Raw genomic sequence first — 20,000 nt, 5'->3', positions numbered from 1 at the left:
CACTGATGTCTCTCCCAAACAAATTATTATTTCTTATTTCTGGTTATTTCTGGTTCACCTATGAATAAACTTTTCCGTCAATTCATTCATTTATTCAATTCATGGACCTGTAAGGGTGGATCGAGAATACTAATAAATCATCCTCAGGACCTGCTCATTGTCACCATATCTCTCAAGATATTCATTGAAATCGTATTCAATTCCAAAATAGAGTAGGCGTTTACAAGATTGGACAACAGCATTTCTTTATGTCTTTCATCAGCTTCTCTATGTCCATGAAGGTCACTCCGACAATCACAGCATTCCTCAAATTGAATACCAAAACGTGTTAGGTGTATACAAGACTACAATATATTAGAATCTCTTTTTTTTTTGTGTTTCCCTTAAAAACATATCCATCCATCCATTCCATCCATTATTCATTCATATATTAATTCATCATTCATTCATTTATGCATCTTCCTTCAGGTCCAAGGACCTGATCAAGGAGGCCATCCTGGACAATGACTTCATGAAGAACCTGGAGCTGTCACAGATCCAGGAGATTGTGGACTGCATGTACCCCGTGGAGTATGGCAAGGACTCATGCATCATCAAGGAAGGGGACGTGGGCTCCCTGGTCTATGTCATGGAAGGTAGGATGACTCTTCACAACTCTCTGCTGCATGTTTGTCCTCAGTTGTGGATTCCATTTGTGTTGGGATCCAACACCAATGAGATTCAAAGAGTTCAAAAAGTAAATATGGGATAATTAATAATGTCATGTCACTCATAATCATATCTCTCTTTCTTTCTCCTACTATCTCATTCTCCCTCTCACCTTCCCCACCCCTCCTATTTCTCACTCTCTATATCAACTTTTTAATCTTTTTGGGTGACATTAAATTGAAGGGGGGAAATTATGCATTATGGACATGTTTCAAAAGCTTCTAATGCCGAGGGCCATTTTGTTGACAGCCACAAAAAATTATGGCTCAGGAAGCCTCTTCACCTCACATATTTTGGTCCTCAATAATCGTTTTAAGATGGAGGAGGAAGAATAATGGTTTTAGGAGGGAACAACACACCCAAAAGAAGTCCCTTAATGGGTTGTGTTTTCTTGCAAATTTTTTAAACTTTTTAATTTTGGAATAGTGTATTAGGAGTATTAACTGCGTATTAACTGCGTCAACCGTTTGTGACAGATTCAATGTCAACAAATTCCTATGGCAAACGGGCAGACTAGTGGAGTGATGACTGCAGGAATTTGTAAGCAGAACCAGAAGGGTTTGACAGATGCTTTTGCATTAACAGCCAAGGATATGGTCGGGGAGCAGTGAGTGCTCCAAGACATGGTCAAGCTATTTCAAATCAACACACTACTCAGACTAAATTTAGTCTATGATCTCAATTTATGTCTCCAGTAAGGCGTTGTGTGAAACCCCCAGGCAGTTATAGCGAAACAAACTTGAGGATTTTCGCTCCCTTATGTATACAAATAAAAAATATTACTTCATTATCTACTTTTATTTTTTGTTCTGTGTTTTCTCCAGTGATTTTAATATAGTTTTAATTGGGAGAAAGGGTGTAACAGCTTAGTATCAAGCTCAACAATCAAATTTAGCTCTCTAAAACCAATAATTGCTCACATAAATGTGGAAAATCTCTCCAGCATACTAAAAAAATCATATTAATATTTAGTAGGACGTATGCAGTTGGCTGATGCTTTAATCCACACTTACTAACTGTTAGGGGTTAGAGACATTTGGGATCAAACACGTACATTTTGGCTAGGAGTCAAGCAACCTAAGCATTAGACCATCCTGCCCCAGTAACTTTAAGGAAACATGATAATCCATGATGTCATCTAAATTACTTAATTACTCAAATACAACATATTGAAACGTAACCGATGATGCATTACAGTTATTTTCACCACTCCTCCTCCTGTGCTCATCTGAATTCCCATTTGACACATTTGGATGACTGGTTCTGATTGGATATACTTTCCTAAAAATGTCAGGGCCCATCCCTTTTGTCTTAGTTTTGAATTAAATGGCATTAAACATCAGGTACTAAGAAAAGGCGGCCGCCAGCCCCTACAGCCACATGCGTTGTACAGTGACACACACAAAACTCTATTAAAGAAGACAGGAAGTAATATTTACTTTAATTCAAGAAAATGTGAAGGGTAAAGAACACGGTTGTGACATGTGAAATGAGAAGATCCTCTTGGAAGACAAGGTTTATGAGATTCTGACAGTGAGCGGGGATGGGGAGGGGATATGGCCGAAACTTTGTTGCTTAAGTATTACCAGTATGCTCGGTTGGAATGTCATGTCACTCACTTACACTAATTCACATCAACACAAATCAGTTGGTGAGGGGCCATTGTATGACTTTCCATTTCATGTTGCCTTTAACAACACACCCATACTTCCACACATACACATGCTCACACACACACAAATGCATGCATCTACACTCACACAAACACACACACACCCACACCCACACACACACACACACACACACACACACACACACGCACACACACACACACACACACACACACACACACACGCACACACACACACACACACACACACGCACACACACACACACACACATACACACACACAGCATTTCTCGTATAAAGTAATTGCGTTAAATGTGTTACTGTGATAAGCAAATGCCAGGACACCATAAATGGATTAATCGTACAGCACTACAGGGCTCTTTGGAAACAGATGTGTATCTGGAATATAAAGAATTGTCTAGGGGGCATTGTGTCTTGGTTTCCTCAACTGTGACAGAGCAAGGAGCTTGGTTCAAGTAGGGCTACCCTTCTCTCTCAGTTTGAGACAATTCCCTTTGGGAATTAAATGAATCTTTTTGCAGAAATTGTTTAAAATATTAATAAAGGATAGGATGGTTGGTGCTTTCCATCTAACCATCATAATATTCATACTCATACTCATACCCTCTTTTCTTATTTTCTCTTTGAACCCGGTTCTATCGATCTTGTATCTAATCCTCTCAATACTCGTGCAATTCAAACAAAAATAAATTTCCTTGACATGGCGTGTTAATTGTAAGCGTTGGCAGACACCAGCTTCTGATAAACCTGACAAGTCTTCGCAGGGATCAGCCTTCTCTTTCCACAACGTTATACCTTACGTGGAGATAAGGTAATGCAGAAATTATATCAACTGTCAATTCACAGTGACAGGGATTTCTACGATGGTCGGATAGGATTCATGGGATTTTTTACATGAAGAATCTCTCTCTCTCTCTCTCTCTCTCTCTCTCTCTCTCTCTCTCGCTCTCTCTCTCTCTTTTTTTCTCTTTTTCTCTCTCTCTATATATATTTACATATGCTGTATATGAATCAATATATTGATATACTATTTCCCCTACGTACTGTCTAGTAATCATTAACAGTTTGATGACAATGAAATAAAAAGATAATAAAAAGTAACAGATACTCTTACTCCAGACTAGTTGGCCGAATCAGATTTTCAAACAAACTGAGAAGGATTACATTTGTTCTCTGCGATCACAACACCTCAGAACTGATACAAGCACCACGCTTCCTTCAGCAGCGCTGCCGAAGAACAAATAGAAGAAGAGTCGGGCAAGTTGGTGCCCTACATGCCTGCTCTGTTCCAGTGTCGGGGGAGGGCGATTTCGAAGCATGAACTTTTAATTCTGACTTGGCAGATACCCCCCCCCCCCCGGCCCCCCCCGAGACAGAAACAGAGAGGTGCCGGGGAGAATGTGCTCGGTGGCTCAGCTATGTGCCGGCGCAGGCTGACAGGATTTTCAAGGAATAAGAAGAAGGGCAGAACATAATTCTGACTCTTCTCCTCCTCTAACTTGACGGGATCGCCTTGCATCTATCTGGCGACATGGCTTGGCTGTATTGCCTTTGGGGCAGATGGGGAGTCGCTCCGTGAAATATTCAGTGATATGAATCTGATTCAAGACTTTATTTATTTTTCTGCACAATTTTAGACCTGCAGGGTCTCTGTGTCTATCTCTCTGTCGATGACTAACCCTAACCCTAACTTGCGAATAACATTTCGGAAATATTCAATTTCCAGATAATGATTTAATTTGTAGGTACTTTATGTTCTTACATTATAAAAGATGTGTAATTTATTGCGTTGCAACAAAACATTTAGCTTATAATAAAGCACAAATATTCCAAAATATCCCACCCTTATTGGAGACATTCAGCACAAAAGTCCTCATATTCCAGTGTCCTTGTAGATGACATAGATCCCTTCCTCACACACTCTGATTGCTAAGGAGACAATAGACCCCCCCTCCCCGCCCCCCCATATGTCCCCATGGTGACGTAGCCCGTTTTTGATTGGCTGGGTCCTCCTTTCATATACGGCTCACACAGGTGGCTAATTATGATGAGTCGCATAATCACATTTTATTATTGTCAAGTGTTTCAACTTCATTGTTTTACGTCTCCTCTCTGAAATTATACCGAACATTCGCAGACTCGTTGTAGGTGGTGGGTAACATTTATTTGAACGATGCTCCTGATAACTAATGGCTTCGGTAAAATACAGCCATGAGACTTTCCTTCATACTCCGATCATAGCTAGAATAACCACCGCTTCACCTGAGATTGCTGCAGAGCTATTCATACAAGTGTGTAGATAGGTGTATAGTATGTGTTGTGACATTACGTTTGATTCAGTAGATTACCCCATATTCAATGAGATTAGATATGATAGTATTCAGTCATTGCACGCTATGAATGCAATCTGCCCTCGCATTGGTTTCATGTATTCCATTTTGGTCAAACATTAATGTTGTGAAGCAGCAAATCAGAAAATTCCATGTCAACAGCAGACTTTTATTTTGTAAATAATTCTGCTGTATGTTTTTTATAGATATACAGTTAAGAAAGGTGGAAAATGGAAATGCAAGGAAAGGTCTTGGGAAATGGAATCATGTAGGCCTACAGCTTGAACACAATACGAGGACATTTTACTGAGGTCTGCATTCACTAGCAATGTACGGACAGGATAATACCAAAATAGCAATAGAAAATAAATATATAATGAGTAAAATCAGATAATTTAACTCAGCAACCATCCACTGATTGCCAGAACAGTTTTGATTGCTGGTGCACTGCAATCTGAGCTATCCAGGCCATCTTATCAAGGTCGTTTTAACACAATACCTGAGGGATTTCGATTTTTCAGATGAAGATGACGGAGAGAGCGGAAGGATCTCCACTAAACACCGAAAATTGTATAGGATGATTTTGTTGATTAATTTGTTATCTGGACATCTACAAATATACTTCAAAATTGATTCGTTCATGTTTTATATTTGCAACAAAAGAGCTGCTTTTATATTTTGCCTCCATGCCTTCATCTTAGCTGCTGCGGTCACACTGTGACCCACCAGTATCTTACTCAACAGGTGTTCATATTGATTCAGTACATGTAAGACCCTCATCCTATGTTAAACTAATCAGTGAATACGTGGAATGGATCTGTTTGTTTGAGGCATGTTTTATTCATATTGTAATCCTCTTTGGATTGTGTGTCACGGCAACATACATCACACAGTGAGCAATAAGATCTCTGATAAACTCTTCAATATGTTCACCTGTTCAGATGACCCGCTCGCTATCCACAACAATGGCATCTGCAAACCAATGGTTGACCAAAGCATAATGATCAGCCATTTTCGATCAATATTCAATTGACTAAAGAGAAACAACTGCATAAAATAGAAAAATGTGTAGTTAGTAACCCCATCCTCATCAACATCTTCCTCATCATAATTAATGCCAACGTTATCAACGACAATGACACTAATCAGAAAAGGAGATTGACAAAGTGATTTTTGAAAAACGGTTGCATTTCGTTGTTGCCTGGCAACCTATAAATGCAGGTCCTGATGTATTCCTGGGGGTCTTGCCTGTCTTGTCATGGCTGTATTTATGTGGAGGAAGCCTAAGCAAAGTTATATTTCAAGCTTTAAAATGCTTGTTGGATATAACAGCATTCACTTACCAACACACTCAATCTAATTCAATTGTTCAGTGCGTGTGTGGGAATGCATGTGTGTATGAGAGAGAGAGAGAGAGAGAGAGAGAGAGAGAGAGAGAGAGAGAGAGAGAGAGAGAGAGAGAGAGAGAGAGAGAGAGAGAGAGAGAGAGAGAGAGAGAGAATGTCTGAATCTGAGTGCATGTGTGTGTTTGTGTATCTGGTTGATTGATGATTGAAAAACGGAATTCCTGCCCCCTATCATTGATTTAGCTGTCAGTTTTGACTCGTACACACACGCACACACACGCACACGCACACACACACACACACACACACACACACACACACACACACACACACACACGCACACACACACACACACACACACACACACACACACACACACACACACACACACAAACATTCGGCATCAGGAGATTAGGACGTTGTTCCCTTGGAATACAGCACACACTAGGGTGTCCAGTTAATATATGAATGGCTTTAAAAAGGCTCTTACGGGTCTTGAAGGTAACATCCGCCTGTTACCACTGGCAACCACATTTGGGCCAAGGGTTGTCAACCGTTTCATGTGCCCCATGGTTGCCCCTGTTCTCAAACCATCCACTGAGTCCAGCGGAAATCAGATAATATCTGTTGTAAAGGACAACCAGAAACAATAACAAAAAGACAAAAAGAACATCAGAGAACCTTTTGTGTGGGGCACTAAACAGATGTTTTGATCCAAAGTGTTTTGCATTTGATTTTAGATAAAGGAGCAAGTAGGGGCAGTCATGCTTCCTTAAGAATGTCTACAGGCTATTATCCATGCATCAGGGATCAAACACCTTAGCACAACAATGGCCCTATCAAAATAGAACATTATGGGTTATTAATCATTCTTCAACCACACTTTCTATAGACTATATTAGACCATTATCCCCTGAACGATAAATAAATCGATACAAATCAAAACGATATCAAATTGCTTCTTAACTAAAGTGGTGATCACAAAGCAACCTCCACTCTAAACTGTGTTTTACACCATGGTGATCAGCACCACTCCATAGTTGGGTTCAAACCACACTAGACTAGCTCAAGTGTTACAAAGCTTGCCTCCTCTTCACCTTCTTTCATTGAATCTTCGAGGACTTTTCAATAGAAAGCAATCCCACAATAACACCCGTCTAACACATGAAGCCGGCTCTGTCACAACCTATCCCTTACAACCTGCGTGGGTTTTGGCCTTTGACATCATCACAGGAATTTTTCTTCATTCATTATTTCATACATTTTTATTGCATGTTTTCTTCCTTTCACCCTGATCCCTACACCCACACTGGGTTCACACCCAGGCCCAGTACACTTAAATCCCACCTTTCCTCTGGCCTGCCAACCCCAAAGGGTAATGGCTTCTGGAGGACCGGGGCTCCTGGAACAAAATAAAATAAGGCCCGAAAACACAATAGCATTTTCACCTTTGTGCCACATTTACCACACAAAAGAAAAAGGTTTTAACACTGAATTCACTCTGCAGCCAATAATTAGGCCTGCCATGCATCCCAATTCAGTCCCATTGGTTAAAGCTTCTGCCAAATGACAAAATATTACATCTTTTTTTTTAATCTACTAAACCCCTTAAAATGTGGTTTCTTTTCGTCAGCTGATCATGTGATTATTGGGCATAACATGTTTCCATCTGCATGCAATAGTCACACACACCGTTGACAGCAGTGCCAGATGTCAGACTGAAAGAATCAGGTGAAGGTCTTAAGCCCTCTCTCTGAAGGGTAGCGATGGGCGTTCATAGAAAGGAGGCCTCCAGGCATTTAACATTCACTGTTCTCTTTGTGAGAGCGCAAAATAGACATAACTACAAGGTCTCTTATGCTTTAAGCCGTTGTGTTTGTGTTTGTTCACATGATTGTTTGTGCGTTTGTTGACGCATCCCCGATTTATCAGTTAATTAATTTTGTGCCGAGGGTGTCTTTTGCGTGAATGTTTAAATGCCCATGCATGTCTCTGTGTCTGTGTTTACTTTAATTCACATGAGCAAATTAAAAAATATCTCGCACCTGTTACAACTCAATGATTTTAAATTTGAATTATAAACAACCCCAAAATATCAATATCTGTTTTTCATTTTCAGCTTTGTATTGATTGCAGGTAGCTATCAACATTGCTGGCATATAGCAAAATATTCTTTCTTTCCCTCTCCCTTTCTTTCTTTTCACCCATCAGAGACATGTAATTCTAATTACATTTAAATACTCCTTTTATACTCTCCTTTTGTTGGTCCTCCTCTTTGCGAGCACTCTGATTAGCATGTGATTGCCTTGGTTTTCTATTGATCCCTGAAGCCTAGCTAGCCTAACTAGCTGATTCTCCTTTTTAGTCATACGTCGTCCGGTTTCCGGCTAATTAGCAAGTCTGGATAATTTGTTCTGGTGCAAATACTGTAGTCGATTGTTAAAGGTTGGGTAGGTGATTTGCGAAACGCCAGCAGATTTTGAAAATACACAACTCAAATGGTCCTACCCCCTCTCCTTCAACGCTGACTCTGACTCCACCCATTCCAAGTACCTGGACGCGCAATCATGCACGAGCGCGAACAGAGATTCGCGAGAGCGAGCCAGGCTAGCGTAGGTTTTCGTTTAACAACATGGCACTACATTCAGCTGTAAGTTGCACCCAGTACCGCGGGAAGTAGGAGTGCTGGGGGTGCTGCAACACCCCCTGTCCGAGGCCCTGTCTTATCACAGAAAACGATCATTTCTAAAAACTCCGGCCAAAGTGGAGATTTCTGAAAACGCCGGTTATGTGTTGTCGTGTCAACGGGGAGAAACGGGATTTTAGGTTCTGAAGCGTCACATTATGCACCAGGAAATGCTTAACGTCATGTGAGCGCCCGCTGTACCGTATTGGTCCGAATATAAACACAAACCCCATTGTAAGACGACCTATATTTGGAAAAAAGATTTGAAGACCAGATCCGTTTTTTATGAATAAATAAATTGTATTCATTGAAATAATATACGAAAATAAAAAGGCATCGAATAAAACACTGCATTGCCACTAAACAGTAGTGCAAATAGGCCGTACTGATGTGTACACCAAAGACTATCCCTGACACTCCTCTGCCCCGCTGTGTTCGCTCTGGCTGTGGTCGCTCCGAACTGTTTCGGCCCGTGGCAAAGCGAGTCATCCTCGCTGCTGTCCAAGGCATTTTGAGACGCAGCATTTATTTAATGCTCATATGACCTAGTGCTGAAGGTTATATGAAAAAGTGTGAGGGTAGCGGTGGTGCGCTAAACTTGTTCTGTGAGCAGCTGGATGTGAACGATCGATTTTCAACTGTCCGCGCATGCACTGGTGTAATTGAGCTGCGCTGCTATACATCTTTTTTTATCAATGTAACGAGTTGCGAGTCTAGTGCAGGCTGAGTTTTTTTTTTTCCCAGCACCCCCTGCTGAGAATACGTTCTCGCTGCAATGGTTGGACCAGATGTTATAAACATTAAACGGTCACATAAATCATTACTATTTTTAGAAAATGTATGTTTGTTTCATATAATTGTATTGGAAGTCCTGGTTTTCACTAGGGTTGCCGCGGTGTGGACATTTTCACACCGAGTAATACACTCGTCTCCACACCGGTATTACCGAGTATAAACGGTATAAACTTTGAAACTAGGTCAACCGCCACACAAGCATCGGTTTTTAGACCCTTCTCGTCCTTCAGTTGCCGCCAACGTTCGAAAGCAGCGCCTAGGATTATTCTTGATTTCAGTTTTTCTCTTTCAGCGTTTTTATTATCAATTACTCTCTGAAAAAGAGTTTTCCTTCTCTTTGCTGGTGGTGGTGGTGGTGGTGGGGATGGTGGCGTCTTGTCTGCCATGGAAATTGTCTTCTACTGCTAGGTCCAAATGTGGATTAACTAGTTCCAGTAGCTACCGCAGGTTAACAACAAACAGGAGCTTGCTCTGGGTCACGAGCTCTGGGTCACGAGTACTGCACGAAGGGGTCGCGCGCGGGGCGCGGGGGAGGGGGAGTGCAGTACGACCGTTTGATTGACGTACTTACTGTCCAATGCAACTCGGTGGCAATGGAAATGATTGGCTGGAGTTTTTCGAGCCCTGCCGGTTCCACAGATGATTGACTTGTTTAATTTTCATGTCAGTACTTCTAACTCAGTGGCTGTAAGCGGGTTATGATAAGGATTTCAAGTAATTTTGCAAAAATGGCCAAAAAAGCAAATCACCTATACAACCTTTAATGCACTCAAAGTTTCTTGCAAGTCCCGCCTCAGCACACTTCAAAGGGATCAGTGCCTTTGTCAAACTGACTGTGTCACTGTGTGCGAATGTAGGCTTGTGTGAATGCCTTCATCATGGTAAGAGTTGTCAAAGGAAAGGTAGAAAGTGAGATGCCATGAGATTCTTCCTTTCTTTCCCTCGTTTGTGTGTCTGTTTGATCTTCTTGTCTTTACGTCTTTCTGTCTTTCAGACTTTAGTCCATCTGTTTGCCCATCTTCCACAAATCATTCTTGACTACAGCCAATTATAAAGATACAGTAAAATGTCACAAACTCATGAGATAAGACAGTCTATCTTCCTCTTGGCCTCTCCGTCTATCTGCTGGTCTACCCGCCAGTCAGTCCCCTGGTCTGTCTGCATGCCTGTGTGTCTGTCTGTCTTTATTCGAGGAGAGGGTTTGGTGTTACTGTCGAATAATCAAATATTTGAATAACCCATCCGGACAGTGTGTGTAACAGTGAGAGAGGTATTCTGCTGTTGGTGGTTCTTAGTGTGGACAGTGTGTGGTGCAGTGAGACAGGTGTAGTGTTGTTGGTGGTTCTTAGTGTGGACAGTGTGTGTAACAGTGAGACAGGTATTCTGCTGTTGGTGGTTCTTAGTGTGGACAGTGTGTGTTACAGTGAGACAGGTATTCTGCTGTTGATGGTTCTTAGTGTGGACAGTGTGTGGTGCAGTGAGACAGGTGTAGTGTTGGTCGGTCTATGTGTGGACAGTGTGTGGTGCAGTGAGACAGGTTTAGTGTTGGGTCTGAGTGTGGACAGTGTGTGGTGCAGTGAGACAGGTGTAGTGTTGGTGGTTCTCAGTGCTGACAGTGTGTGGTGCAGTGAGACAGGTGTAGTGTTGGTGGTTCTCAGTGTGGACAGTGTGTGGTGCAGTGAGACAGGTGTAGTGTTGGTGGGTCTTAGTGCTGACAGTGTGTGGTGCAGTGAGACAGGTTTAGTGTTGGGTCTGAGTGTGGACAGTGTGTTTTACAGTGAGACAGGATACCGGGTTTGGAGTGTCTGCAGGGTCTGGATAAGCTGCGTGTTTGCCAAGTTCAAGATGAGGTAGAAGTAATCTGCTCCATAGGGTGACAAAAAAGAAGAAAAAAAGTCCTCCACACAGACACACACACGCACACACACACACACACACACACACACACACACACACACACACACACACACACACACACACACACACACACACACACACACACACACACACACACACACTCACACACGTACACAAAACACACAGGTGAGGCTGTGAAGGGGAATTTCTGCGATGAAAAAAGGGTTGAAAGCCAAGCGTTCAGTACACACTTAATCTCACGCACCGGAGCACCAATACAACACAATGATTTCTATTTTTTTCTGAATCTGTCCCTCAGATGGATCACTTTCCCCGGAACACCTCATGATATGGGATGACCTTTACTTTAGCCTTTGTTGTTGTTAAACCAAAATAATGGTAGAGACTATTGATTAGAAACTCAAGTGTACTCGATTACCTTTGAAGTCAATCCAGGGGAGAATCCAAGGCGTACGTGAGTGTGTAAGTGTGTGTGCGCATGCATGCATGTGTGTTTGTGTACGTTGTTGTGTAAACATATGCATGCATGCTAAAAATATGTGCATGTGGGTAAATATTATAGATGTATATAATATAATATATGTGTTAATATTAATGTAATGCCTGTCTCCATCTGTGTGCCTCTATTTATTCCTATACTTTGTTGTATATGCCAATAATAATTATAGTTTATATATATTATTATATTATATAATACACTTTTAAATCAAATACTAACAAAGTTTATGAAAAAAAGTATACATATAAATAGAATACATCAATATATACAATAAATAAATAAATCCATAAAAGCATGCAGATATGATATTAATGATGACTGTTAATTAAGAGGTCTGGGGTAAGGTTGCGTGAACTATGAGTGAGAGTTCTTGCTAATCACTAATCAATCAGCATGTCAGGATAGAAGCCCTCATCTGATGAGGCTGGAACAGAGCCGTTAAGATTGGTTAATTAAAATGGAGACGGGCTGGGGGAGGGGACAGAGGAGGGGTGAGGGATAAGGGACTGGGGAGGATTTATACGAGTAGGGATGTTCAGGAACAGAATGGCCCCTAGACACTCGCTAATTTCATTGAATTTGATGTTGAATGTAGTTAAGACATTTTGTTGAGATGTATTATCTTTGTGTCTCTGAGGTGTAACTATGACGCATGCCTTTATGGACTTATAAAAAGGAGGAAGATGTGGTTCTTAGTCCTATAGTCTGCACTTTACAGTTGTTTTTTTATGAAACTGTGTCGTGCAGCATTTGGTATTTGTGTTTACACAAATTCTGATTCAATGCTTTGATTGTCCTCAACCTCACTTGGATAAAAAAACATAAAGGGTAATTTCTGCAGTCATAATATTATTAATCCAGTCTGACTTCCTTCATGTATCACTTTCTATTCTTTATTTTCTGAATTTGTTATGCGCCTTTTGAAGAGACACAATCAGCCAAACAGCTCCATAATATCTCTTTATGGCCTGTGGCAGGGAGTAACAGGTCACTCATATCATTACTTTGCACCCATAACTATTCTAAACAAGCTAGTGGCTCTTCAGGAAAACACAAGTGTGTAATCTGCATCAGGCCTCCATTTTTCTTTGTTTCCTAATGAGTTTTTTTATACCTGCATTCGTTGTACTTTCCTTTTTTCTTCTTGGCTCCTAAGCTTGCTTTATCCTTGAATTTAGAGACATAAATGCATGACTTGTCTTCAAGTACTGTGGCGTAACAAACAGCTTTCATGCTGAAGGTTTTCACGCTTCGGGTCTAATGGAGAATAACCTGAAGTGGTCATTTCCATTAAGGCTGTGATTGTGGTGAATGCCATAACTACTATAATATATGGTATAACGATCCACCAATACGTCCCAGCCTTTATCTACCACAGATACTATAGGGTCCATATAGCCGCGTTTTCTGATTACAGTTTAATGCCTTTTTCACAACTGATACACAACTGACAGCTCTCGTTTTGAAGGCCGAACAGACAATTTGACTGGAACTACTTAGCAGGTAGTTGTTTTTTTGCGTTTAAGATATGAAGTGATCCATGGCTGCCTTTGTGAATGTCGGCACACATCGAATAATCGATTATTCGTTCATAACACCCACTGATTATTCGACCATGAAAAATTTGAGTTATTCACATCCCTAATATCAACACAGCATTGTCAACTAATTTCATTCCGTTTCCATACGGATCAGAAAAAAAAAAATATCTGTTTCTATCGGATTGAATCATATCTCATCAAATCGCACCGAATTTTTAGAGCGAATCAAATCAAAACGTCTGGCTCTTCTGGCATCATCGGTGGGTGTTTCCACCTAGATGTGTGACGGATAGATGACCAACGTTGGCTACAGTCCACGAGCTGGCTGTCGCCTTGCATCGTTGACAGACGTCGGGGTGTGAATGTGTGCATGAATGGGTGAATGTCAGGCAATATTGTAAAGCGCTTTCGATTAAAGCGCTTGTATAAATGCAGTCCATTTACCATTCATCTAGGTGGACACGTCCACTTGTGATGTCGGAAGAGGCCGATTTTCAAAACAGCTTGTAACGGCTAATCACACTCACACCTGGTAGCATAATATGTCACCTTAAAGTAGAATCCACACTGACACTCAAGCCTACTAAGAGACTCTGAACGGCAGTCGGCCCAGTCTGAATCAAGGACAAAAAGGCATCTGCGCCCTAATAACCGATCGTGCCCTATTTTAACGGTCTGAAACGCGAGTGAGAAGAGCAAAGCGGATGTAGCTTTGTGGGCCGGTCTCTGGCGCTGTTGCTATTATACCGGCGGATAAATGACTCTTGCTGCGCCCGACACAAATCTAAAATGGGTTGGTCTGAAGTAGCTTGGTTACCCGTAGGTCTGTTTTGGGAGTAACATGCAATAAACCAATGAGAGTGCCATCTCCCATCCCATTTAAGAGCCATGAGCGCATTTGAAACTGACGAGTTGATATTTTGACAGCTGGTTTGCAGTCTCCCCTGAGACAGATGCATGACCTCATGAATTTCAAACTTCAAATGGCTTAGTTTATGTCCAAATAATATGGCCTAATTCACACATGGAATAACGTTTTCTTCTACAACTTCAGAAACACTGAGTCGTCCTTTAAATTTCGGCAAAGAGAACTTAACACATACATGATATGCGGCCCTATGGCCGCATCTGTGGGTCTATTTAATGATATGCGACAGTACATTAACAAACATTGTTCTTACCATTATTGTATACATTGTCGTTATCCACCTGTGTTCCTAATATGCATGTGTCCCCCCGTAAATATATACATTGTATTATGCCTTAGCCAACGTGTTTAGTTTGCGTGTGTTTAAACAGAGACACGTGTGCCAAGCATCACCCGCATTCATTCATTCCTTTAAACCCCCACTCGCGGTAAAACTATGTTTCCTTACGATCAAATACTCATCAAGCCTTAAAGTTATGAACTTGAACACGATGGGCCCTATTTTAACGGTCTTAAACGCAAGTGGGAAGCGCAAAGCGCAAGTAGCTTTGTGGGTGGTTCTACGGCGCTATCGCTATTATACAGGCGGATAAATGACACTTGCGCCGTGGCGCAAGTGTCAAAAGGGTTGGTCTGAAGCAGCCTAATTACCCGTAGGTGTGGTTTGGGCGTAACGTGCAATGAACCAATCAGAGCGTTTTCTCGCATCCCCTTTAAGAGCAATCAGCGCTTGTTCCATGGTGGATTGCTATTATGATGGCGGATTTGCCAGGCGCACGCCAAGAAAGGTTCAGAGGAGTGAGAAAATAATTAATTTTTTCGGCTAAATCTCCTTCAAATCTTTGCAACTTTTCATTTTTCGTTTTGTATTATTTTTTTTCATTTACGCCTGCGAACATTTGGACAAGTCCAATAAAAAATGTCTCAAGGACATTCCGATGTTTTGGGCTCACTTTCTCTGAATCACAAGGTTATGAATGCATGGTAATAATTGTACAATGTAGCTAAACAATAGAGCGGAGATGTCATTAGTTTGCGTACCTCACTATATACGATGCAGCTCCTCTGAGAGCTCTCCTCTCCCGTGCTGCTGCTGGGGCATTTGGACGTAATGGCATCGGCACATGCAGTTCAGCATCACGTCTCCTTAAGTCCTCTAATCTATCCTCATTAATGTCATCGACACATCCATGATTCATGGCAATGTTGTGTAAAACACAACATGCCACAAAGAATGCTGCGACTTTTTGAGGACTACTGTAAAGTACCACCTGACCTATCCAAACACCTGAAGCGCATTTTCAGTATTCCGAATGTACGTTCAATTACACTGCGTGTTTGTGTGTGTTTACTGTTGAATACAATTTTGCGCACTGTTGCTTGCATAAGAAATGGGGTCATGAGCCATGTCTTCAACGGATAGCCGTTGTCCCCTAACAGCCACCCATCCAAGGGAGGATTCCCCTCGAATATGGCAGGAATGGTCGAGTTTGCCAATATGAAAGAGTCATGGCTTGAGCAAGGGTAATTAGCAAAGACATGATTTATTTTACAATTAGCATCGGAAATGACTTGGATATTAATCGAATGAGTTCCCTACCGGTTTATGTATATGAGTGCGTTTACTGATGGGGCACGTAGCTGCACATGGGTGCAGTCTATAGCACCAAGGACGCCAGGGAACCCATACTTGGTCCAAAACTCCTGCCTTGTTCTTTCCTGGCTGTCAGGTGTAACGGGAAATTTGATGTATTCCCCAGCATGTCGGACTAGACCTGACGTAACTGCATGTATAGCCGAACTTGTTGCCGATTGTGAAATGCCTCCAATAGAAGGTGATGCTGGAATGACCCAGATGCATAGAAATGCAGTGCCGCTGTAACTTTCACTGCAACGGGGAGGGCATAGGGACAGCGTGCATCAGTCCCCAGCTCATTTGCCAGGAGATGGCAGATATCTGTGACAGCCTGACGGGTCAGGCGCAGCTTACGCCTGCATTCCGCCTGCATTCCTCCTCACTCAGGGAGAGATAGGTGTGTCTGGGCCGGTAGACCATCTCCACCCGGCGTCTGATCCTCGGTCCCAAGACGTATTCCATTCCACTGTTTAATAGAAAAATTATGAGCAACCTCAACCTAACTGGTAAGTTGCAGAGTAAGGTTTTAAATGGACTTACAGAAGGTGATTTCGCAGTCTTCAGAATTTATTTCGCAGTCTTCAGAATTGTGGTTCCTGATTCTTGACGGACAACCCATTTTGACAGGTGTCCTTATATAGCCTACATATGTCTCTTGCCACTATTGGTCAACCAGGCTAATTTGATCCGTCATCACGCCTGCTACAATTCGCGTGAATAATTTGGGTAAATGTGTAGGCTAGATTTATGCCTATTTATTTTATCTTTATGGACACCACAATGATTTTCCTTGTGTGGTAATATTTTATTTTCCTTGTAATTATGTATGGTTTGCAAAAATGGGAACTGCTGTCCGTGTAGATGAGCGAAGCAAAGTGTATGCGCGAGGTGCACAAGCAATCCGTATGCATCGCATGCGCATGTATGCATGCGCCCTTAAAATAACATCTGAACAACGCGCCACTGACTTTAAACCAGGTATTACCTGGTCTGTGGCGCAGTTGTATTCAGAAACGGCAAAATATCGTTTGCGCCAGAACACGCCTCCTCCTTTCGCCGAACCGCCCCTTGGGGCGCAAGATCATTCCCTAATTTACCGGCGAGTGGCGGTGGTGGGAAAAGAACGCTCTGCGCCAGTTATAAACGAGCAACGACAAATGCGCCTGTGACTAAGTCACTTGCGCCGGATGCAAGATAGGGCCCGATATGTCTGTGTCAAGAAAATATGTGTTTGCGGTACGGTGTTTGCAGAGGCATTGATATAAAAGTACAACTTATTACCTCTGTATCAGCTGTTCTTTCCCAAATAATTTAACCAACGTTATCATTTACCCTAAGACAATCAGTCGTTATTGTTATTATTTTAACGCATGGCATAGCCTACAACAGTGTTCATGCAGCCCCTATGGAAAAAAAAGTTTCCACAATCACCATGCTATTTCTATGCAGTTTCACACATATGAACAATCTTTGACATCATATTATTAAAATTAGGCTAATTGTTTGCTTGTTTGTGCTGTGTATAGCCCACGTGTGCGTATGCTTATGTTACAATTCCGACCTGCCTTGGCACGTCAAAATAGCAACACCAACTGCCCTATCCGCTTGGGCACTTAAACCAGGATTTCTTCGGTCAGTGGCGCAATTGCAAAATCGATCTGTAAGATAACACCATGCATCATTTGGGCCGGAACACGGCTCTGCTTTTCGCCGACACGCCTCTCAGGGGGCAAGCGTTGTGGCGCGAGTTTGCTCCGGGGGTAGAATCCGCTCTGCGCCGGGTGCAAACTAGCAACGATACATGCGTCGGTGTACAAAGTAAATTTCGCTGGGTGCAAGATAGGGCCCCTTGTCTGTAAAAGCTCTCTCACTTCTCCAGTTGGAATCATCAAAAGTGGGTCAGAACCGCTATGATGTTCACGTGAGTCTGTGGCTGTGTGTCTACTGGCCAGTGGTAGACAGCAGAGGGACAGGGGTGAGTGGCGGTTGGTGTAGTCATGTAAACCCAGAGCAGCAGAGGAAAGGAGCTCTGTGTCTCTGTGGCGGGGAGTGGAGGCCATAAGTTCTCCTCTCTGGGACGGGGGTCCTCTCTCTCTTCCTCCTTGGTCAGAGGCAGCTGGAGGGCTGAGCTGTCGGAGGAAAAGGCGAGAAGGAGGTTAGGGAGGAGGATGAGCTGGGGGAGGAAGGGGAGGTGGATGAGGAGGAGGAGAGGAAGTTGTGGTGGAGGAGGAGGAGGAGGAGAGGTGGCGGTGTCGAAGGAGGTGGAGGAGGAGGTGGAGTAGACAGAGAAAGAGAGGGTGGAGGTTGAGGAGGAAAAAGAGGGAGGAGAAGGAGGAGAAGAAAGTGGAGGGAAGAACTGTAGTGTACAGCTGACCTCTAAAACATTTTTTAGTTGTATTCATAAGAGACCTCGTGTACAGGAAATGAAAGGCTGTCTCGTTTTCGCTAGATTGACATTAACAACCGACAGTTTTTGCCAGTTGTTCCAGACAGTGACGCAAATTATCGGCGTCATTCTGCGTCAATTCTCTCGCTTTTGTTAGCGTGTCTACTTACACAGTTAATTTTTCTCGAAGCCTTTCGAATCTAGAGATCAAGCGTCTTGTTTTGTTCTTTTATTGACAAGTAAACAGAAGTTATTTTAAATCACTTGGTCTTCTAGTGGGCCTAAATAAATAAGTTCAGTTCTTCAGTCTGCCCAGAAAACTGTCTTTAGATTAACAACCTTGAATCTGATTGCAGACGAGCTGAAATGTGGGTGAGCAGTGCGTTTCTCCTTCTTTCTCTTGTTTAAACCAATAATGCCGCAGGGAGCAGGGATCTGTCAGCGTGTAATCGGCTATTATCAGAGAACACAAACTCGGCTAGCACTAGTAAACAGTGAAAATCTGTCTCATGGTTTCAAATCAACACTGTGTATTCTGCCCTAGTGTAACCTTCTTAAAGCTATGTCTGCGTTAAATAAAGGTCTAACTCTGCCCCCTCCGATTTTTGTTTCTGGCTCTATGCTTTCTCCCCCCCCCCACCCCTACCCCAGAGGTTCAGCTTTAATATAGTAGGACTGCTGGATCGGACATTAGGTCCGACCCACGGGCAGTGTCCTGTAGATTTAGAGGGCGGATTTTGAATGCTGAGAGAGGAACGACATATCTGCCCTCTGTACGCTTTGTGCTTTTAAAGTTGAATCCCATTCACAAGGTGACACCGTTGGAGAGATGGGTGGCACTATAATTGATCTATAATGGACATGCTTAATGGTAGATTAAAGTTTAACTGACTTGTAATGGAATTCATAATTTTTTACATTACTTATTTTCCACATGGTTATGAATTTATGTATGAGCATGGAATAGTGAGCAATACAGTTTTGGATAATGGCTTTTTGAGGGAAAAAGTTTTGGATAATGACTTTTTGACAAGTAAATGTTAATATACATTCAGCAATTAAAAAAGCATCTTTTATTGTGAAATACTTTCTTTTCTATAACCATTTATTCCATAAGCTGATAGCAGTTATCAACTCAATATGTTTTTTGCAAGAACAAATAAACAGGAATCAGATGTCTACAAATGGGATTTAAGGGATTTATCTTCGGGCTGGTGTCGACATACGCTCGGGATACTAAATTCCAAACAACAGATAACAATAAACAAAGCAAACTAGAGCGAAGCAGATACACTCCCAGCTACAGGCCTTTCCCTGTATGTAAATCTTATCTTGTGAGCCACACAATGCCTGTCAGAGACATAAATCAATTATTGCCCTCAAATCTAATACAAACACTAACCTGTACCTGTGTTTTGTCCAAAGATTCAATAAACGATTAGAGAAATCCATGTGATGCAGGTTTTTTCCTGTTACTTCTAAGAGACAACAGCAAGATGACTTTCGCTATTTTACTGTTTCAGTTGCGATTACTAATGAGGACTTCATCCCTCCATCTTTCACTGTAAACGCATTACAAACAAAGTATTTCTTCCGCCTCTCCGTTTGATAGGAGT

At 42.1% G+C, this 20,000-nt stretch overlaps 1 protein-coding gene across 2 annotated transcripts in view; it reads left to right on the top strand.

Annotated features, from left to right (window-relative positions):
- LOC115560002 (cGMP-dependent protein kinase 1) overlaps positions 1-20,000 on the top strand; it is a 72,775-nt gene that overhangs the window by 7,995 nt on the left and 44,780 nt on the right. For both annotated transcript variants that reach the window (XM_030379263.1, XM_030379262.1), the window contains exon 2: positions 469-635. In XM_030379263.1, the coding sequence (XP_030235123.1) occupies positions 469-635 (167 nt within the window). The remainder of the gene's footprint in view (positions 1-468; positions 636-20,000) is intronic.

Source organism: Gadus morhua, chromosome 15, assembly GCF_902167405.1.
Source record: "Gadus morhua chromosome 15, gadMor3.0, whole genome shotgun sequence".
Lineage (NCBI taxonomy): Eukaryota > Metazoa > Chordata > Actinopteri > Gadiformes > Gadidae > Gadus > Gadus morhua.
This window is presented reverse-complemented; position numbering and strand designations above follow the sequence as displayed.